The 21,781-nt window shown below is 62.5% G+C and overlaps 2 protein-coding genes across 14 annotated transcripts in view; one reads left to right on the forward strand and one right to left on the reverse strand.

The window, feature by feature from the left end:
* Positions 1–21,781, forward strand: part of PPP1R12B (protein phosphatase 1 regulatory subunit 12B) — a 78,906-nt gene that overhangs the window by 51,228 nt on the left and 5,897 nt on the right. For 3 of the 13 annotated variants that reach the window (XR_005657463.1, XR_005657464.1, XR_005657465.1), the window contains exon 20: positions 14,149–14,199. Coding sequence is in view for 4 of the 13 variants with exons in the window: in XM_039883580.1 (XP_039739514.1) it covers positions 7,197–7,213; positions 9,957–10,101; positions 10,696–10,887 (354 nt within the window). In the remaining 9 variants the exon portion in view is untranslated. Of the gene's footprint in view, positions 1–2,554; positions 2,559–5,271; positions 6,052–7,196; positions 7,214–9,956; positions 10,102–10,695; positions 12,142–12,896; positions 12,937–13,910; positions 14,050–14,148; positions 14,200–18,016; positions 18,192–21,781 lie in introns of those variants that run through there. The other 10 variants (XR_005657470.1, XM_039883580.1, XR_005657468.1 and 7 more) reach the window with 10 other exon arrangements.
* LOC120619285 (uncharacterized) lies at positions 8,370–13,967 on the reverse strand. Its single transcript, XM_039883595.1, has 2 exons — positions 13,844–13,967; positions 8,370–9,173 (listed from the first exon to the last, which is right to left on the reverse strand). The coding sequence occupies exons 1-2, from the start codon at positions 13,926–13,928 to the stop codon at positions 8,545–8,547; spliced, it is 714 nt and encodes a 237-aa protein (XP_039739529.1). The 5' UTR covers positions 13,929–13,967; the 3' UTR covers positions 8,370–8,544.

The following is a 21,781-nucleotide window of genomic DNA, read 5'->3' on the forward strand; positions in this document are numbered from 1 at the left end:
GGAGAGCGCGGATCTGCATGTCACTCGGGACCGAGATTGATGTCCTGAGGCTCCACAAGGCTGTTTCCTCTGCACCCCAGCCTTTGGCGAGGGGGCCCCGGAACCACAAGAGCTGCTGTGCTGGCACTCTGCTCGTGCACCTTCTGACACCCGGTTGCGACCGGCTGCTACTCACAGGCAGACGTGGGACCCGCACCCTTGCTTCGTATGCGGCATCTCTGGGGGACCGGCTAGGGACTGGTCAGTGCCCGTGCAAGCACGAGCCGCCGTGCTGACACTCGACCTCGGCCGCGCCATTCCCCTCAGGCCCCCGGAAAGTACATACTGCTGTCTAGCTTCCCATGGGGAAACCGAGGCACCCTGGAGGGCTGAAGCCCACCCAGGCTCCCTCAGCCTGGGAGCAGCAGTCAGGCCTCTGGCTCCACACCCGTGTCCCCCGTCAGCACCGGCTTTAGGCTGAGGATGTGCCAGGTTCAGACGTGGTGGGGACCCAGGAAGCAGAATCGCAGGAAAGAGGAAGACGGTGTCTGCAGACCCCGAGAGAGCTGACCGCCGTCTCAGCCGCCCACACCTGGTCCTCCAGTCGCAGTTGGCTCGGGTGGGACTGTGACCCGCAGTGCCCGAGGCTTTGTGGTGGCAGGAGCTCCGGTTTCCCCTGAAGACACAGGTGCCGGGCACGTCACCATGCTATCAGAGCGAAGGTCAAAGGCCTTGCAGCCCTCGTCCACACCCCGTGACTGGTGATGCGTGGTTTCCTGCCAGCAGCTGCAGTTAGAGAGGCGACCTCTGGGCCAGCATGCCGCCAAGGAGCACCAAGCACTGCCACCCGGAGCCACCGGGGGACGCGCGGTCTCCCTCAGCCCTGTTGGAAGGGCCGCGGTTACATGGCTCCGTGAAGGAAGAGGCCCTCCGAGGGAGCACTAGGGCAGTGGCTGCTCACGGGGGACTCTTGAGGGGGCCGGGGGGCCAGGAGGGGCTGGGGGGCCAGGCGGGGCAGGCCGGCATTGTCTGCGACGCAGAAGAAACAAGCTCACTGGCTTCCAGCCCCTGGGACACCGAAGCGGCCTCACCCACCTCCCCGTGGCACCCTGACACTACGCAGGCGAGCTCTGCGCTTGGCGGACCTGTGGCCCTTCCCCGCTTCGAAGCTCTGACCGTGCCCAGAGATTGCACAACGTCCTTCCCAGCGAAAACGCTGACCCGCCCGCCGGCCGGACCTTGTTTACTTTCTCCAGCTTGCATTGCACAAGCGACGTTTTTCATTCCCTGAGCACAAAATGGAACTGGTCGACACAGCCTGACGCCCACTCCCACACGGCCAGAGGCCGCCCCCACTCAGCCTGATGCCCACTCCCCCCCCCACGGCTGGCCTGCTGACGCCCACCCCCCCCAGCCAGACGCCTTCACCCCCCCACAGGACCTGACGCCCACCCCTCCTCCACTGAGGCCGCTGGGCCTCATTGGCCTTTGGGTCTCAGCCCCCAGGCGATGCCCGCGCCAGTGCCCTGTTCTCAGCCGTGAGGAGGTTCCCAGTGACTCCGGCATCCATGCCAGGGTCACTCCGGGTCGCACTCTTGTCTCCACGTTGCAGATCTGCTGCTCTCTACCCCCTGAATTGGGGCGGTGGGGGTGATCTCCAGGTCCCTTCGGCTCTGACCGAGCTACACAAGTATATTCATGAACTCGAAGGCTTAGCCTGCGTCCTCACTCTGAAGCGACTTCACAATGTGCCGGTCACGATGAGCAGAAAAGTTGCCTTGGATCAATTTTCCAGCATTCGAAAATAACGGTGATGACGGCTCTGAACAAAAACGTCCGGCACCTCTACCTCTGGGGTTTTAATCACCACGCATGTTACTGAGTTTCCAGTTTATAAATTCTGTCAACTTAGAAACTAGTCAATTGGGACAAGTTAGCATTTTTAAGTCATCTTTAAAGCAAGAGCCAGGTAACCACCCATCAGCGTTCTCTGTTATTTGCTAACTTAACGAAGGACCACAGACAAACACTGGGGAGCGTCCCGGCCGTGTGCCCAGCCGGGGATCGTACTGAACCGTCTCGAGGCGCGTAGACCAGCAGGTGGGCACTGGGTCCCTGACGGAGATGGGTTCAGGTTGGTCAGTTGGCATTCGCGTTACTGGGGCTGGAGCTGCCTCTGTGACCGAGTGGTGGCATCTCGTCTAATCGAGATCGCCACTCCTTCAGGGCCAGCATCGCTGCAGAAAACACAAGGACCTCGCACAAGCCCCTCCCTCCAGCCGTCAGTGCAGATAAAGGAAGCCGTGAGCCGACCGGCTCTGCAGACTGACCAGAGTGCAGCGGATCGGCAGCTGGGTGGCGAAGGGTCATTGACCTCAGACAGCCGTCCGTGTGCCCCTCGGCCCTGACCTCCAGGCGTGTCGGTGGGCGACGTCCCCTCCGCTCCTGAGGCAGCGCCAGGCCGTTCTCGTGTGCTGGTGTCAGCCTTTGCACGTCTCAGACTGCATCTGGGCACACACCGATCTGGAGTTCACTTTTACTCCACTCCATGTGAAACTTGCCATCGTGAAATGAGAGACGTTTGTCTGGGTGAATAATGCTAATTAAGGGTGCAGTCGACTAACCAACTTTCCTCTCTAATTAAAATCACTGGGATATCGGTTTTTGGTTTTTTTTAAGTCTGCTCACGGAAAGTCGATAAAGTCCTTCCTTAGTCTCCTGTCTGGGTGACGACTTGGCTGGCAAACGCAGGAGGCAGACGGTTGTCAGGGGGGAAGTGGCATCACTTTCAGATGAGTTTGAGATGCTTTGGGACATTCAGATAGCAGCATCCAGAGAGTAGTTAGTCTGAAGCTCAGGAGAAAAGTATGGGCTGAAAACACTGATATTTGTGATCAAGCTGGGGGCGGGGGCAGTAGCAGCCGCCAGGTGCTCAGCTTCGGCCGTGGTTTCTCACCGCTGGGGCCCACGCAGGGGACCCGAGGTCCGAGGCTGGTTGGTCTGGAGGTGCTGCGGCCCACTCTGTGTCAGGGTGGTCAGCTCCAGTTCCCAAAGCAGAGCTGGGTCAGTTCAGGGTTGCGTTAAGAGTCGGCATTCCTAGTTTTATTTTTATTTTCACTACGTAAGCAGCCGTGTGGCCAGGGATGGATTTTTAGGATCGGAAAGAGTTTCCATACCATTCAGCATTGCTTTTTGCTTCCTTTTCTCAGTCTCGGAGTGTGTGGGGAGCTGACAATTAGTCAGAAGACCGAAGGGCAGCAGCCGGACTTGGCTCTCATCCGCCTTTTACTCCGCTTCAGCCCCTTTGCGCTCCGTCCTTCCCCGTCTCTTATGCGGTGGGTAGTGGTTGCCCACAAGGGCGCGAGTCTCTCATCACAGCCCAAACCTGGCACCCCCGGCACCCGCTTTGTTCCACAGCATAGGGAGACGAGCAGGTGAAGACACTGGCTTGTGTCTGGACTTGAACCTCTTCGTTGTCGCATCTTTGTGCAGATTTCCAAAGTCATTTTCAAATGATTGATCACCTGGGAGAGAGCACCACCCAGACAGCAGGTCAGAAATGTGGCAGGAGTCAGCTGGGAAACCCAACCCCCCAGAGAATCAGACCCCGGCTCGAGTGCCGGGGAGTGCTCAGCTGACCGCGCCTGCAGCCAGCAGCGCTGGCCCAGCCCAGGGACTGGCAGGGACAAAGGGAAAAGCACCGTAGTGTCAACAGCTGGCATTTACAGGACACCTGCCACGTGCGGGCACCGTACCCAGCACCTGCGCTGTTTCTCGTGTGATGCTTTGACCCTGTAGCCACGCGTGTGGATGGGGGCAGAAGTTAAATGATTACCTAAAACCACGTCAAACCATGCTGGAGCCGGTGATGTTTAGGTCCCACGACCGACAGACAAAACAAAAGACGGGTCTTGTTTCTGTGACTTAGTGAACCGAACGGCTTCTCTTTTAAAGCGCGGTGCGGTGCACTAGCACCCATGAGTGACGTCACCTCATCTCCTCTGCACCACGTTAAGCTGATAGGTGGACACGCCGAGGAAGCCAGCAGGGGTCCTAACCTCGGAAGTTACCCGTCTCCGTCAGCACCAGCTGCGACGGACGTGCAGCAGCCCACGTGTCTGATGGGCCTGGCCGTGGCACCCTTGCCACGCTCGCGAGCGTGAGGCCCCTGAGGACGAGGCGGTTGCCTGTGGCCACCCCAGAGCAGCGCAGTTTCCCAGCCCGGCTGGGCACAGGGCGTCCGTCCTGTGTCCCTGCTGCCTGTCCTCTGCAGGCCGAGTGTAAGTAGGAAGGCTTTTCCCAGCCCTGTGGGGTCCGGCCCAGCTCCATAGGAACGTAAGTGAAGCCGGTTTTGGTCTTGGCAGAGACGTGTGACTCGGTCTTGCTCCTCTCCCTTGGGCCCAGCCTTCCAGAGCCACAATTTTATTTTAAACTTGGTCAGAGAAGTTTGGTTTTAATTATGTGCCTCCCTGAGCTCGCAGCAACTTTCAAGTTAAAAGGTTTGTGGGATCTTTCTAAGCCCATCCTGGTGTCTTAAGAACCGTGCACGTTTCACAAATGAAAACCAGCCAGATCCCGTCCCTTTCCAGACTGCCATCGAACGGATGGTGCTGTCCACTCTGTTCTGTTATTATTAGAAACAGGTCCCAGCCGCGGAGCTGGCCGTGATGGGAGGAGCCTGCCTCTCAGATCCGGGCGTTTTGAAAGCTCTGGTTGGTCTAGCTGGCCGTTCTTTTTATTTCTGCTTTCTGTGTTCGTGCTGGTTTCGAGCAGCCTTTGGTCTCCTCTGCTCCGGGCTCCAGTGACCATCTCTGTGGCCCCTAACTGGGCCATAGAAGCTGTGGAGCCGTTTCCTTCTCCCGACAGTTTGTGTCCAATACAGACCGACCGGGGTCTTGCGACGGCCACCACGCATCCTCCTCAGTGGCAGGTGGGACAGGCCTTTCACGGGACACAGACGGCCCCTCAGATTCCTGACGAGAGCTGCAGCATAGTACGCGTTGGTGGCCTGCAGCGTGGCTGGAGGCCCACGCCTGCTCTGAGCTGTGGGACAGTGTGCCGTCCACTTGGGCTCCTCAGGCGCTCAGACCCTGAATTGCAGAGTGGCTGACCTGATCTTGAGAGCAGGACAGGCCGTCCCCAGAGAGCAGGTGGCCAGACCGCGTCCCCAGCCCCCGGAGGGCCCTGGGTCTGGCTATGGCCCCCAGGCCTCTGTCCCAGGGCTTCTTGCCTGCTGTCCACTCGGCTGACCTTCATGCCTCAAGGGTCTGCGATGTTCTGCTTGCCTCTTAGGACGTCACTTCCTGGCTCCCCCGAGTCCACTGGGGCAAGCTCCCCTGTGTCCTGCTCCCCAGAGTCGTTCGGCCATCCCTCTCTCTGTGGAACGAGAAGCAGCGTCAGGATGACTGAGAACTAACTGTGTGCATTTGACAGCAGGAGAAAGAGGGTCACTTGAGGTCAAGCCTCCTCGGATTCAACACCCTGCCCCCTTTACCCCAGAAACCCAAACTTCCCTCTCCCCAAATCCAACCAGTGTTTTCTCACCAAATATCAGATGATCCAGAAGCCAAGCCGAGCGATAGTTTTTGAGGTCTTCCACCAGCCGACACAGGGAGCATGAGCCGGCCGCCCTGGCCGTTCTGAGAAGCCGGGGCGGAGCCCCGAGGTGTGCACGTGCCTTCCCACTGCACGACGCCCCTTTCGGGCCGAGCCCACTCTGGGAGGACACCAGCCCGGAGCAGGCCCAGGCCGCCCCCCTCTGGAATCATAGCATTCTCGGGGTGCTGGCTGTCGCCTCTGCTGCATCTGGGCCCCTCTCACCAGCCCTGTCTGCTGCCCTCTGGCTGGGCTGTGTTCCTAGTGCCTCCTGGGGGTCAGACTCAGCAGGCCCTTGGCCTTGGCCGCACAGTTTACTCTCAAGTCCAGGCTCTGGCGCGGCACACCTGCAGTCCCCAGGGGCGGGGCTGACACCCAGGTGGGCGGAGGCGGCACTCACACAGAGCTGGTGGGTCTGCGTAGCGTTTTCAGATATTAAGCAATTCTTGAAAGGGGATTGAAAAAGGCTTCCGGCGAGAGAAGTGCTCTTCCTTAGCGTCCGCAGAGCAGCGCTTGGTAGCAGGCTGTGCGGTCGGCCGTCCCTGGGACCCGCTGCGGGTGTCAGGGGAGCTCCCGGGTTCCAGCTCTCGACTCCCAGGCCGTGAGGATGTCAAAGATGGACCACGTACTTCTGCTGACGCCCCAGCTCACGCCGGGGGTCTTCACGCAGGAGGCCAGGACCGCCCAGCCAGGCTGTGTGCGGAGCGGGGCCTTTCTAAAGCGCGCAGGGAAGGATTTAGGAGTACCTGAGACCTGTGCAGAGAGCTCCTGCTGGGCGCCAAGGTGTGCGTTCCGAGGACCCGCGAGGGGGTTCCCAAAGGCATCCCGTGGGGAAGGCCGCCCAGTCTCCTGCAGCCAGGCGTGGCGCCCTTGCCTGCGGGCCCTCAGCAGAGCCGGGCCTCGGCGCTGCCGCTCCGCGGTGCAGGCTTCGGCGTCTGTCCTGTGGCGTCGTGGGTTGTCGAGTCCTCGCCTCTCTCTCTCCGTCTCGTGTGTGTGGCTGAGGGTTCTGATGTTAACAGCTCGAAAGGGGAAATATGTGGACACGTGCAAATCGCCTGCGTTTTTATTTGCCTGAGCTCTTTAGAAACGTACGTAGAGAGAAGGTGAAGGTCACCAAGGCTAAAAATCAGCGCAAAGCGCGGGCGCTGTTTCCGCTGCCGGTCACGGTGACCGTGTGGCCGGGCTTGCAGGTGGCGGCCGTAAGCGGCCTTGTTCTGAGGCCTCGGGGCCACTGTCCTTCGTAGTTTTTACCACCGTCCTGGGGACTGGGCAGGGACTGTCCCGGGCGGTCTGCGGGAGAGCCAGGGACTGTCCGGAGTTTCAGCGTTTGCGAGGTGCCGTGTCCACCCAGGGCCAGGGAACCCCAGGAAGTTCACACAGCGGACACCGAGACCACAGGGTCAGTGGGTCCTGGGGCGTGGGAGGCGGGGCGTGGGCATCTCCCTGACTCCCAGGGTGGGCGGGCACCGTCCGGACACAGCTTCGTGGCCATGGCGTGGGGTGAGCGGGAGCCGCCCCCTCCGGGCCGTGAGCCTGAGGCGCGTCTGTAGGTGGAGCTAGTAAGTGCCCTTTCTGCTAATGCCGGTTTTAATTTCTGTTCTGTTTTTGTCTCTCTTCTCCAGCACGAAAGACTCTCTAGGTAAGAAGCTGCGTCCCGTGCTCATGTGGCGCTGTGCGTGCATGTCGGGCCGAACCCAGTGTCTGTCATGGCGCAGCCGCGCTCCGCACGCCCTCCCCGCCTGCCTTCCTGGCTCCACGGCCCTGCGGTGGTCCAGACTTCCTCACCCCACCCGCCTCACTGTGCGCGCCCCGCCCGCCCTGCTGCGTGCACCTCGCTGCTGGCCGTAGCTGTCCGAAAGTACCAGCGGGGAACGGCAGCTGAGGCACAGTGTGGCCGGACAGGGACGGGGAGGGGGCAGCGACATCTGCTGGCTCAGGGCCACTTCCCGGGGTGGGAGCAGGTGCCCGGGCTGATGGGCATGCAGCCTCCGTGCTGTCCGGTGGCCAGGGATCCAGCTCCAGCCTTTGCCCTGGGTGCCGCTCAGTGTGATGTGCCGAGTGAACACGAGACCTGACTTGGACTGCTGAGTACGTCAGGGAGCGCCCAGAGCTGAGGGAGCGAGCAGCCCCCATGGCTCCCACCAGTGCAAGCCCATCTCCCGAAGAGCAAGCAGAACAGCAGAGGCTGTGGGCCACACGCCCGAACCTCTCCTCCACTGTCCCTCAGCTGGGGCAGTCGGGATGGGACTGGGGGCGGCTGCAGTCGTGGGCCGGCCTGGGGCAAGTGAGGCTCGTGACTGGCTTGGGACTTGAGCTGGTTCTTCTTTAGGAATATGTCTTAAAATGTATGTGTGCATGTGTGCTTCCTCTGCTTACCCTCCCGCCAGACACCAGCTGGGGATAAATAATTTACACCTCACCCAGCAGAAAATTCATTTTGCAAAATTGGTGAGCATATATTGTCCTACAGTTAATTTCTCGTGAACTCTGCTACGTCATAATGGCCATTTATGAAAAGAGACTTCCCCGAGACTTCAAAATATGCTCTAAAACTGGTGATTGAAACAGCGAGGTGCACGTTCAAGAATAAACAAGTCTGGAGCGCAGTAGGTAACCCTGAACACTCACGTGTCTACGGTGACTTCCATCCCCGTGGAGAGAGCTATGTCGTGACCATTGGGACAGTGACTCGGTTTGAGAAAGTAGATCTTTCCCTCAAACCAGAGCAAAAACAAAACAGATTTCAGATGGGTTCCAACTTTTAAGACAGAAAGATTTCACTGTGAAAGCGTAGAGAAGATTATTTATGATCTTTATACAGGAAAGACTTTTCCAAGTGTGATACCATGGAGGTAGAAATTGTCAGACTTGATCATATAAAATTTAAGTCTTCCCTAGTAAAAGACACCATAATCAGAGACGAAAGGTGGGAAGAAACATCCGCAGCGGGCAGCGGTTTTGAAAGGCCTGCTACAGGGTGCTCGCAGTCCAAGAAGAAGGGTGAGAGGCTGTGAGCAGGCAACTCGGAAACAGGAAGATGGGGAGCCAGAGGTGCGGAGCCTCCCAGTGATTCGGAAGCGTGAAGGCCGACGGGCGAGATGCTTCTGGACCAGGAAGGGCCGACGTCCCGCAGGCCGGGCGGCGTGTCCGCACGTCAGCGCCTCCGACACGCCTGCCCCTGGACCTGGAGTTGGCCCTGACACAGTCACGGGGCAGACGCCCTGGGATCGGCAGACAGGTCTTCACTGTGGCTGTTCCATCAGCTAAAACTTCAAGACGGTGAACGTGGTCATCGACGGGTTCAGTCACCGTCAGCCGCACGGTGGGAGGCGGCGGCCATCTCGCGAAGCGGGGCGGGCCGCGTCTGCGTGTGTGCAGAGGAGCCGGGGGCCCGCGGCAGCACGCATCATCCGACCCGCGTGCAGAAGTATGTCGAACGTGGGTGTTTACTACCCTGCAAGGCTGTGAACCGAGCCGGTAGTAGTGCTCGTCCCTGAGCAGGTCACCGGACGTCCTGCCTTGGACGTTTCGGTGCTGTCGACGTGTTTCAGCAAATCCGTAAGGCTTCTGGAACTGGACGTCGACAGAGATTTGCAAAGCTAAGGAAAGGGAGACGAACGAGAAGAAAAGGGTGCGGCGGACTCAGCATGTGCAGCGGAGGTAGCCGTAGCGTAATCAGGGACTCGGGGTCATCCTCGCCGCTCCCCCACCCCCACCGCGGCCACCGCCACCGCCGCAGAGGCACCCGACGGACGTCCCACAGCAGTGGGAGTGTGCGGAGCCCCGCAGGGCCGTTCACGTGTGGCAGCACCATGGCCACAGTTGGTGTGGAGCGCGCAAAGTCCCAGGGAACATGAACTGGTGACGAGGGTCACAAGCCACCCACTCAGGTGTTTGCTGGGACCCCAAGTGGTCGAGCTCCTCCCAGGAGGCACAGATTTGCTGTGGGGCACAGATGGGGTGGCAAACCCGCCCTTTGGGCACCACCTGGGGCCCCTGCAGGCAGACCAGCTGCCCCCCACGCGGTCTCCCGCCCACCTGCAAGTCCGTGTCTGATTTGTCAGTGGTTCACTGGGCCCTCGTCCAAGAGCTAGTGAGACCCGCTCGGCTTGCGAGAAGTGGCTCAGCCCTAAATTAACTTGAAAAGCTCTCAGATGTAAGTCAGCGTTTGGATCCAAACCACCAATTTTTCAAGTCGGCTCCATTCTTGGCCAACAATGGCCTCCATCCTGGCGGCGTAGCCCTGAGCTTGGGGTGCCTGGAGGGAGGGGTGTCAGGGACGGGCTGTTTGCGTTCTTTCTGGCCTGAGCTTCGGGCCTCAGGAGAGGCACCCCACTTGCCGTCCTCGGAGCCCACTCACCACCGTTCCTATGTCCCCGCAGGCTGGAATCCGCAGCCAGTAACCCTGCGACCAGTGACCCCTATGCGGACCGGGCCTCAGCGAGAGCCCGCCGGGAGGCCCGGGAAGCCCGCCTCGCCTCCCTGACCAGCCGCGTGGAGGAAGGCAGCAGCCGGGACTACAGAAAAGTAGGGGTCACACCCGCAGCCTCCTGGCCGTCCCCACGGTCTGGGAAATGCGTGCCGTTCTGGCAAAGCAGGAAATGGTGCTTGGGTGACAGGCGGTGGCACCTGGCTGCTCCTCGTGTGGCTTCAGCGCAGTGTGCACGTGCCCGTAGGACTTGAGACGAGGCCCTTGGGGTGCTGGGGACTGTGTGGCATGCAGGGTGCCCCTTCCATCTCGCTGGAACATCCCCGGCTCTGGGCCAGCCAACAGCCCGCCCTTTCGAGCGCTTGAGACGCAAACACTCGCTGAGAGGCGGTCTGTCAGTGCTGGCTCAGCGGAGCTCGGCCACAGTCAGCAGCACGGCCTCTAGGAAATGCCCTCTCGTGGGGACTGCGTCTAAGCAATGCAAGTGCCCCAAGGGACACAAGGCATCCCCAAGGCGCCGGAACCCCGCCGTCTAAGCCCCGGGCACCCGGATGTGTCCTGTGCCGGACCCCCTGCTCCTCACAGCTGCCCAAGTGTGACAACCAGGGGCAGGGCCCGTGGGCTTATGGGGACGCCGGGTGCCGGTGCTGGGGGGAGCCTCAGGTGACCCGGTCTCTTCCCCCGCCCCCCAGCTCTACGAGAGTGCCCTGGCCGAGAATCAGAAGCTGAAGGCGCAGCTGCAGGAGGCCCAGCGGGAGCTGGCGGACGTGCAGTCCAGGCTGGAGAAGGTGGCCCAGGTGAGGGGGCCGGGGGACGGGAAGGACACACGAGTGAAAAGCGGCCCCCCTCAGAGACGGGCCGAGGGCCGTCGGGTTCTGAGCTGACCGCAGGGTCAGTCAGCGTTTAACTGGAGTGGAGAGTGGCTGGTTCCACGACCGTCTGGTGGCCTGACCGTGACCACTGATAATCACTGCCGTGCCTGAGCTACTCACTTCCGAGTGGGAAAGCGTGGCCCACGTCACCATTTCTGCCTGTGGGTCCCGTCGCAGCCCAGCTCATCTGCGCACTACCTGCTGTGGTGGACACGAGCTGCACTGAACCTGCTGCAGAGACGTCACGAGTTAGGCCTGGAGAGGGGGGGCCCCCGAGAGAGGGAGGGCTGTCCTGTGGCACGTGCCACCCCAGCCACCACTGTCTCAGCCTGGAGCAGGCTCGGCAGTGCCGGCCCCACCGGGCCTCACTGATGCAGTGGCACTTAGACGGAGCTGGAGGTGACAGCCTCGTCCCCAGGGACACAGCCAGGCAGGTGAGCCCAGGACTCTCACATTGGTGCCGAGGCGCCTGGGACTGAGTCTCGGAAGCTAAGCTGACGTAGACGTGGCTGCGACACAGCCCAGCCGGGAGCAGAGCGGGAATGCTCAGCCGTGTAGCCGGCGTGTGGGTTTGGGGCGGGGTGTTAAGCCCTCACTTGGGGTTCCCGACGGAAAGCCAGGACACCCCCACTTTTCGGAGAACGGCTTGGCCAGGCGGCAGATGCGTGGCCTGTCCCGCGAGCTGCCGCCGTGTGGCTCTCCCCCGAGTGCCTGCGACCGCAGCACAGGCGATGGCGGGTTCGCCGTGACTCAGGAGAACACGCGAGTGGGTCTCAGACTGAGAAAAATGCACACGCCGGTCAGGGTGGACCAGACCGGCCTCAAGCGGCACTGCGACCCCAGCAGCGTCCCCGAGGCAGGCCGGCTGCGGTGGGGACATGCAGGCCGTGCTGGGTCTCGGCACGTGGCAGGGCTGGAGGGACGCCTGCCCACGCCACACGCCCGAGGCCACGGAGCACACACAGGGCTTGAGAGACCGTCCTGCACAGTAGCTTTCTGGCCGGCTGCTCGCCACGGACGTCAGAACAGACTTTGCTCTGCCAAGTCCCAGTTATCGAAATCGGGCAGAAACAGGGCTGCTGCAAAGCAGGTCTCCGCTGTCAACAAAGATGGGACGCCAGGCAGGACGGGCTCAGCTGCGCGGAGCCGTGGCCACACAGCGGCTCCGCCGAACCGCCCGGGGGGAACTTGGAGGACACGGCGCCGGCCAGCATGTACGCAGCCCCGCGGGAGCGGACTTGCGAGGGCAGGGACAGCACGGGGCCACTCGGCCCCCTCTTTCTTCTGCAGCAGTGACAGCTGTGGCCCCAAGGATCGGAGCCCAGGGTGGAGCCGAAAGCTTGAGCTTCACTGCGGTTCTGCTTTTCCTTCGTTTTTTGGAAAAGAAGCTGTGCGAGCCAACAGGTTTGTCTAGCGCGTCCGTGCCTGGCACCGGGCGGTTCACACACAGTCGCCCTGAACATGCCCAGTGTCTGTCGGCAGCAGGAGTCCGTCCAGCCCTCGAACGCCGAGGCCAGAGCAACGTCGGGTTCGTTAACACCCTCGACCGGACGTCGCTCTGCCCGACAGCCGTGTGGCCAACCCTTCTCGGCCCCTCTGCAGACTTAACTGAATGTGAGGCGGCTCTAATGCGGAGCCCTGGCTTCTGCTCAGCTGCGTCGTAGGCACATGAAGCAGGCGAGCGCGCCGGCCCCGCTCAGAGCCACGTGGGTGTCATGAGGGGCCTGGGGGCCCCGAGCGCCCGCTGCCACGTGGAAGCCCCAGCTCCTTTCCCGTGGGCAGTGACATCACTCATGGAGAGGACGCGGGAAGGGCGGGACGTGGGGGACGTGGGGATTACGGCACTGTGGGGTTCAGAGAGAGAGGGTGTGTCTGTGCTGGCACCTGTTCGAGGTCGGGAGAACATGCAGACCGAGAACGCGCCGCCGGTTGCTGGGGTTGCCAGGCTGTCCGCGCCAGGCATGCGCGCCCAGGGCCACTGGCCTGATCGACGGCGCCTCCTCTCCTTGTCGGCAGAGCAGAAGAGAAGACGCCTGAGCCAGGTCGCCGATGCTGAGGAGAACGTAATGCAGCTCCCTCCCCTGCCGCCTTCCACACACATTCCTCGGAAGCCGCCGCGCCTGACCTGGAGCCCGGCTGAGAGGCGGCGGCGGCCACACCCGCCCAGCTCGCTCGCTGGCTCGTCCTTGTCTGACTGCGGCTATCTGACTGCTAGGCCTTTGGCTGCCCATGGTCCTGTCTAGTCGCGGGGTCAGGGTCCTCAGAAGGTGACATCATTGTTCTGCCTGTAGGCAGGCCTGTCCCCAGCACACGGATACACATAATGCACACATGTACGGACACATACACATGAACATGCACACACACGTGGACGTGCACAGATGCACGCACATGTATACAGACACACGTGCGTGCATACAGTTGCATGTATGCATGTGATCTCACATGCACGTGCACTGTGTGCATGCACACACATAGACACGTGCACACGTATACAGACATGTACACGTGTGGGCACTTGCATGCATACACATGCACACAGACGTGCACGCACACATACGTGTGTGCACGCGGGGTCAGTCCCTGCCCTTCCACGCACCGTGAGCACAGGAGGCTTCTGCAAGACACCTGCCATTGGTCTGGCCTTAAAACGAGAGATGAGCCAGCAGCGAATAAGGGCCCAGAGGGGTCTGCGTCGACAGCTGACCTCCCGGCTGCATCAGAATGTTTTCTGGACACTGACGTTCTTGGGTGGAAAAACTGATTTATCGATGAGCCCTAGCTTTGACTTGACCCTGGGGCCAGAGAATGTTCCCTTTTCCTGTTTGATCTGGAAAGCTGCTGTTTCGTGTTTCATTCCCTCGGCCCGTAGCAAACCTCTGTGGTCCCTCATCTAATGAGGGAACCTGCTGGGTTCAGGGGACATCAGGGTAAGGGATATGGGTGGGGGTGGGTGCTGCTTGTTCACCTTCTTCCCTGGGAACTGGGGCAGCATGGCAACAGGTAACGATGCCTTTTTGAGCAAAGATCCTGGTCTCGGAGCCATTTGACATTCCAAGGGCGGCTCGGGGCCCGGCCTCACCCCATGTGCACGTTTCCGGTCGTCTGGCGGGAGATTCGGAGACTGTGGCTCTTGTCAGGGAAGCCGGGTCACATGTCGCTCACACCTCCTGGGTGCGGTTTACCGGGGTCTCGACCCTGGGTCACATGGCGGTGGGGTGGCATAAGTCCCTTCTAGACCCACGGGGTATTGAGCGTGTCATCTTCACACAGGAGAAACGCGCCCTGGAACGGAAGATGTCGGAGATGGAGGAGGAGATGAAGGTACGCTCCCTCCCCGGTCCTGCCGGGACTGAGCAGCCGAGTGCCCGCCCCGGCACACATCGCTGCACACGCCCCCCAAGAAGAGCACATGGGGTCCCCGGGGGCGTCTCCAGCAGGCTCAGGGCAGACTGGGTCAGCAGTTAAGGTTTCCCAGCCCTGGCGCTCCCCAAGGTGCTGGCGGCTCTAGCTCTCCGGGCCTCAGGAGGGGCCCGTGAGCTCACGGCAGCCAGGGTGCCCCCCGCACTCCCCCGCACCCGTCCCTGGCGGGAGGGTGCAGACTGAGCCCGTCCACACAGTCAGGGCCCATGCTCCTGCAGAAGGCTCAGCCACAGGCACGCTCCTCCATCCCCTGCCGACCTGCAGTGACCACCATTATCAGCCACTTAGGTGGACAGCTGCCATCCAGGCCGCCTTGAGGGCTGAGAACTGGCTGTGTCCCCAAAGGAGCTGATCCCTACCATGAAGGGGACACAGCTGCTCAGGGCCACCTGGTGGGGTCCCGGGGTGCCCAGCCCTGCACTGCATGACCCCCCTGGCACCTGCTCAGCTTTCTGCCTCCCAGGGTCCTGTTTTACGGGTATTAGGTTCAGGGCATGCAGCCGGTGACACTCAGGCGTCCCTGGTATGCCCGTGGGGAGACGTGTTGCTGGTTCACTGGGGAGCAAGGCCAGAGTTCGCACAAAGGGCAGGCTCACAGCAGCCCCATCCTGACGTCCGAGCTCTGTGGTCACTCCCGCAGACCTCACAGCGCAACGCCTTCTACCTCTGAGCCTGGGTCAGGACAGTGAGGGGCAGAGGTGACCAGCAGTTTGCGCCAGGGTGGTCAGAGCTGCCTGACCCCGCACTTTCCCACCCCGGCTTGGCCAGCCACCCCGTGCGCCTGTCCAGAGCGTGTGCAGCCAGAGGCCCTGGCGCTGTCTGTGGGGCGCCTGAGGGACAGCGTCTGCTGTCAGGCGGCCATTCGCGGTGCTCACCAGGAGGTGGCCTGGTGCTGCCCAGAACCAGGCAGGGGACGCCACAGCTGGTGCCTCTGATGGAGCCCGGCCAGCCTGGGCCCACGGTCACGGGCACGCCACGTCATAGACCCTGACAGGCCAGAGGGGCGGCCCGGCTTCCTCAGCCCGTCCAGCTCTCGGGGGCAAGTGTGGGAGCCCCGTCTGGTTCCTGCCACCCAAGTCCTGTCGTATTGACAGGCTGACACGTTGCTCCGTGTCCCCGTCCTGTGGTTGCCACAGGCTGACACGTTGCTCTATGTTCCCGTCCTGTGGTTGCCACAGGCTGACACATTGCTCCGTGTCCCCGTCCTGTGGTATTGACAGGCTGACATGTTGCTCCATGTCCCCGTCCTGTGGTTGTGACAGGCTGACACGTTGCTCCGTGTCCCCATCCTGCTGAGCTGTGGTTTCCTAAACCAGGTCCTGAGTTCTCTGTGCTCAGCAGAGATGATGACGCATGGGAATGTCCGCCGCTCTCGGTCCTAGGTCAGTTGTTGCCAGCTCCTTATTCACTTCGAATTGCCAAAGAGCCGGACAGTGACTGGTGACGCCCCAGACCAGTGGCTGTGTGTGCGTGAAACCAGTCGGCCCAGTGGGTGCATCACCCCCAAGGCCAGCCACAGGGGCACATGGAGAAGCGGCACTGCCTGTAAGGCCTCTGGACTGACCCTTCGCTCGGCCAGGGCCCAGCATTGGGCTCGCGGTCATCCGCCACCCCAGGGGGCCAAGGGCGGGGCATTCAAGCCCCCATTGGCACCAGGTCTGTGACGTTTATGCCTGTGCCTCGTCTGGAGGCAGAAACTTGAGATGTGTACGTCCAAACTTCGTAAAACTGGTGTGACAGTCCCGATGGAGTCTGAGGAAGTGCTCGCCTCGTTTCCAGGCCCCTCTTCCAGACTCAGTGGGTGGTGACCACAGGCCACAGGTCTGTGTCTGGGGAGCTGGCCAACAGCATAGGCAACTGCCTTGTCCAGCCTGCGACCCGGCCGAGCTGAGGGCCAGCTGGACCCGTGCTGATCACATACGCAGTTACACCGACCCTTCTTGGAGCAACTGGTCAGAAGCAGGTGGACGGCTGGCCTCCAGCGACCCCCTGAGATGGGTGCTCAGCGCAGAGTGCCCCTTGTGCCTGTTCTGATGCAGCAAATCGAGGGCCGAGGCCAGGCGGGACGAAGGGGAGCCGTGCGGGGCGTGAGGGCCCCGTGGTGACGTGCGCCTGTCTGCCTTGACTCGGAAGGGAGCGCCTGTGTGCCGGGGGCACCCTCGCCGCCGGCCGTGGCGGGGCGTGTGCCGCATGAGCTGCGCTGCGCTGGGCTGGGCTGGGCTGGGCTGCGCCCGCGCCAAGCCCAGTTGCGTCTGTGCTGCTGCCCACTCAGCCCCAGCCCCTCCTCGGGCCTCGCATGTGGCCGGCAGCCGGTTTGCTTTTGGGCGGTCTTGGGTTTATCTTGCTGACTCGGACTTGTCACCAGCTGACACTCCGAGCCCTGCGCGCCTGCTCTGTGCCTGCTCCGTCTGGAACATTCCGCCAGGTGGCTCCCTGCCTCGTGCCCTCATGCTGACAGCCCTCAAACCCGCCCGCCTCGATGGCTTGTGCTCCATGCGAGCTGGGTCACCTCCGCAGCCGTGACCACTGCGGTGCCCTGGGAGACGAGGCCCAGTGCACAGGCTTTGGCCTGGCTGGCCCTGTGCCCGTTAACTGCTCCTGTGTCACCCCGTGGTCCCTGCTCTGCCCTCTCCGCAGCCAGCGGGGTGGCCTGCTCCCTGGTCCTCGATGGTGACATGGGACTCGGAGCCCGAGCTTTTCCCAAGCTGGTCGTCCTCCCTCTCTGGGGACAGATCGCAGCAGTTTGTCCCCGCTCGCTCTCTCTTCCCTGACCCCCCTGTCTCTGCCTCGCATTTCTGCACCCTCACTCCCGGCAGCTGCGGCCACTGACCCTCCTTTCCGCCCTCATCGCACGGGTGGGAAAGACTGTCCTCTGCTCACACAGCCCGCAGGACTGTCCGCCACGTCTGCGAAGCCCGTTCACGGGAGAAGCCATGGTCGTCCTCAGCTTTAGGGTCAGCGCAGCCGACCCCTTAGGAAGGACAAGTGACAGCGAACAGGCCATTTAGTGATGTCACCAGGTCCTGTTGGGAGTGAGGTGTTAGTGGGGACATCCGTGGGCTGGCTGTTCTGTTCCACGTGCAACTCTGACTCGTACACCAGTCCAGCCCCTTCGTCGCTGGGGATGGCAGGGGTGTCCGCCGCGAGGGCATAGCCGCCAGTGCCGGAGCGCCTGCGGTGGACACCTGTGCGCACCCGGAGCTGTGAGCCCACGATGCACAGAAGTGGGGTGCAGGCCAGAGTCCTGGCGCGCTCACGCACCTGCCCTGTGCAGGTCAGAGGTCGGGGCCGTCCTCGTGTGTGCCAGCGCCACCCCGAGCAGCACACGCCTCGTGCGGAACACGCTGACTCGGCAGCCCCCCCTTTTATTCGCTTCGTTTTATTTCTAAAGGTGAAAACAGATCAAGTGAGCGAGCGAGCACCCAGGAAGAGGGCGGCTCCTCGGCTCCGCCCCGTGGTGCTGGAGGCGCCTGAGGCTGTGGCCCAAGCACCCCGGCTCGGCCCAGGGCCCCCCGAAGGCCCAGCGTGTGCCGGGTGCCCTCCAGGAACGGACCCCCACCCCCAGCTGCCGCCTCTGTCTGTGGCCGCCCCCCGCTCCTCTCTCGCCTCCTCTCTCGCATGCCAGCTGAAAACAGAAGTCACGCAAGTCACGCAATTCCGTCCTGCTCATCTCCTGGTCTGTCTCTCTCTGTCTGTCCCCTCACGTTTCACTCTGCAGAACCTCCACCAGCTAAAACAGATCCAAACCCTGAAGCAGATGAACGAGCAGCTGCAGGCCGAGAACAGGGCCCTGGCCCGCGTCGTGGCCCGGCTCTCGAGGTCCGCCGAGACCTCGGAGACGCAGGAGCTGTAGTGCCCACGCCTCTGTCCACCTCGCCCCCGTCCGCCCTCCAGGCAGGTGCCGTCCGCGCGTTGGGTCCAGAGGCCCCGGGCTCGCCCGCCGTCGGCCTCCCATGCGGGGATCTGGGACGGCTGGTCACCAGGCGGAGGCATCAGGGCTGAGACCAGCGGGCCTGCGTGCGCACATGGCTCGAGTCGGCCATCGCCACACCGAGGCCTTGCTCTCTCAGTCAGCAGCACCCCCGCAAGCACAGCCTGACCCCCGAGCACTGGGGTTGGGCCTGGGGTGACTGTGCCCTGGCCAGCCGCCAAGGAGCCAGTGGTCTGGGCGAGGGGCAGGCATCAGGGCTTTTTGGGGCTTCCCCGTTGATCGATTCTTCTGCAACATCAGGCTGGGAACCGCGGCCTCTGGGGACTGGCCAGAGCCGGTTTCCCACACTCGGGAGTGCCGGGCGGGGCACTGGAGCTGCGGGGGCCAGCCCTCTGCCCCCCTCACTCCCTGCCCTGGCTCTTCCCGGGAGGCTCTGCTCATCCCCGTCTCCGATCTTGGGGCCTGGGGTGTGTCACCCGCCCCCACCCAGCATGGGGCTGGCAGGCAGGGCACACAGCCTCTCACGGGGCCGGGGCTGGCTTGGCAGAGGACACGGAGGCAGGGCCTGTCTTCCGCTGAGAACCAAAAACGTGTTTGGCGAGCCACAGCTCCTCTCTGGGTGTGGGTCTGAGAGCCAGGCTCACAGTCACGTCCTCCCAGCCAGGGTGTGGCGGGTCACCCCCCGGACGGCCTCCCTCCCTGAGGTGTGCTGCACCGCTCAGCAGCCGTCGGCACCGTCCTGGCCGGGGCCTGCTCTCCCTCCTGCTGGTCCACCAGTCCCTCCGGGTTGGTGGTCCCAGCCGGTCCCAGCAGCACGGGCGCCCTGCGGTGCCATCAGCCTGGACAGAGGGCCACGTGGCGCGGGCTGCGGCAAGTCCAGGCTCCGCGCTTCGTGGCGGCCGCAGCATCCAGGACACAGGAAGAACTGGGGACCCACCAGGCGGCCCGGTGTGTTGAGTCTCCCTCCGGGGTAGGATCGTCTGGAACGGTGGGCAGAACCAGACGTCCCACTTCGGTCCCCGGTAACGTGGTGGCCGTTGTCATTTGCGCAGTCCTGTGCCGAGGGCTTTATGTGTGTTTTCTCGCTTGCTCCTCCCCAGGACAGTCATTTCACCTATGAAAACACTGGGTTCTGGGTCACTTGAACTGAGTGGCCCCACCAGGTGTGAGTGCGTCAGGTTCCAGGGCCCAAGGCCTGGCCGCTGCGGTGTTAATAAGCATGTGACATTGGTGTGGATGGTGCGGCAGGGGCTGGCAAACACGACACTGTCCCCACACTGCAGCAAGGGGCACAGCGTCCTTGGGGAAGGTCAGCTCCCCCGAGCTCTTGCCTGCCCAGAGGTGTCACCCCGGCAGAGACACCATTGCGGGGCTCAGTCTGCCATCACAGGCCCTGCACCCGCGGCCCCCAGACGGCCTAGGAGCCACACAGGCAGCTAGAAAAATCAGGAGCTTTTGTGGTGCGCGAAGCCTACGTGGGATCCAGTTTCGGTTCCACTGTAAAGCTTGACTGGAACTGAGCCACATGCGTGTGCTGATGTGCTGTCACCCGTCCGTGGTTGCGGCCCAGACCGTGGGGCCCGCGAACCGAAGTCGCTCTCTGGGCCTTTACAGAGAGAGCTCTCCAGCTGCACTGGGGGCAAAGAGGGGACCACCCAGGCGGACCAACAGCAGGCGGGGCCCTGCGCTTTGCTGCTGAGTTTCCCTCACAGTGCCCTGGAGAGCACACCGTATCCTGGCGTGCATTGCCGTGCCACCACGTGTCACCCAGTGCAGGCGGGGACCCCTCCCCCTGCCAGGCAGCGGGAAGGCAGGCTCAGCAAGACCGCTCGAGTCCCCGTCACCCTGCAGCCCCAGGTCTCTGCAGCTTCAGGAGGACCCTGTGTCCTTGTTCCTTCATCGAAGGCTGTGGGACGTGATGTCTCTGGACGCGTGCCCCTTAGCTTTACTTGTCTGAGGTGCCTTAACATCAGACCATGGTAGACGGGACACTTAGAAATTTAAAAAGCTGACGTGACATGGGTCCTGCGTGAGCCTACCTGGCCACGCCCCCACCTCAGGTCAGGTCTGCTCATCCCCCAGCCCCCACCTCCCACCCCGCCCCTCGGAGTCGGTCGAGGCCTCCTCCCGATTTCTGCACCCACTCCTGTGCTTTCTGACACTCCCTTGAGATGTCACTGAATTGTTTTGGCCACACGTAATTCTGAAAGAATTACGTTCTGGATGTAGAAATAAGTCATTGAGGCCTGGCGAGTTGTTCGTTTAGGAAAGAGGCGAGGAGCCCGGGTCTGTTCGAGGGGCCCACCCGCCGGGAAGCGCCGTGCATCCCGGCCTCCGGGACCCAGTCAGAGCTGCCGCTGCCGGCTGCAGGCCCAGGGCAGATAGGAGATGGGGACCACTCAGCCGTCCCGGGCAGGTGTCTCTGAAAGTTCTGTGGTCAGGCCCAGGGACGGAGGCAGCGGCGGGCACCAGCCAGAGCTGCTCCGACTGGGCCGGACACAGGAGAGGCAAGGCCAAAGGACAAGTGTTATTTTGGTGTCTTCGGGATTCACGTCCTCTCAGTAAAATGTGTGTGGGTCACCTGCCCGCTTGCCGTCGTCCACAGAGCCTGGAGCCTGCACAGCCTGCGGGCCCGACCCATCACTGCCTGTGGGCCTCACAGAGCCCCCACTCCAGGGGATGTGGGCTCAGACTGCCCTTTAGAAATTCGGCAGGGGGCCTGGTCGCCAGAGAATCGCACCAGTGACAGGCTGGGATTCTGGCTCCTGCATTTCCCGAGGTTTGCCCCCCGCCCCCACGCCACCTCCACGCTGCAGGCGTGACCCGGGGTCGAGCCTGGAGAGGTCACGGTTCCTATTCCCTCGTCTGTGGACTTGTGAGTCTGTGGCGTGAACACCTGCTACGCCGCACCTGTCCCCACGTTCCCCGCCCACGGCAGACGCCTGGTGCCACGGTGGGTGCACACACACCCGCAACCTGACCTAGGTCCTGCGTGCAGGACCAGCGGCCCATCCACCCTGGCGGTGCGCCCGCCAGCCCCCTACATGGCGGGCAGCGCAGCCAGATGACCGCCACACGGGCCTCCTGACACTCGAGCCCTGGGAATGTCGCCAGTCACATGTCCTGTGGTGGGACTGACTGACCAGACGAAGCGTGTGTGTGCCGGACGGATGCAGCGCAGACTCCGGAGCCCTCTCAAGCCCCTGCCAGCGGCGCCCCCGGGAACGGCGCTCCTGCCAGACCCGCTGGCGTTTCAGACGCAGCACGCACCCGTCAGCGTCCGGTTGCTGGTACAGGCGTGGCTGTCGGGCTAGGGCCCGGGGCTGCTGGGTCAGACGAGACTGTGCAGCGTTCCAGGATGGCGGGGAGCTCTGTCCCACCCCGGAGCCCCTGTCTGGGGGTGACAGCACCCCGAAACCGCTGACAGTTGGTGAGGCCTGGTGCCCTCGGCACCTGTCGGCAGGAGCTCTGGGGACAATTAAATCCATGCCAAGTGCTCACTGGACCTTGGCACTGCGATGACAAGATCTAGAAGCACCCTGGGCTGGAGGG

Source organism: Pteropus medius, unplaced genomic scaffold (genome assembly GCF_902729225.1).
Source record: "Pteropus medius unplaced genomic scaffold, Ma_sr-lr_union100, whole genome shotgun sequence".
NCBI classification, from domain to species: domain Eukaryota; kingdom Metazoa; phylum Chordata; class Mammalia; order Chiroptera; family Pteropodidae; genus Pteropus; species Pteropus medius.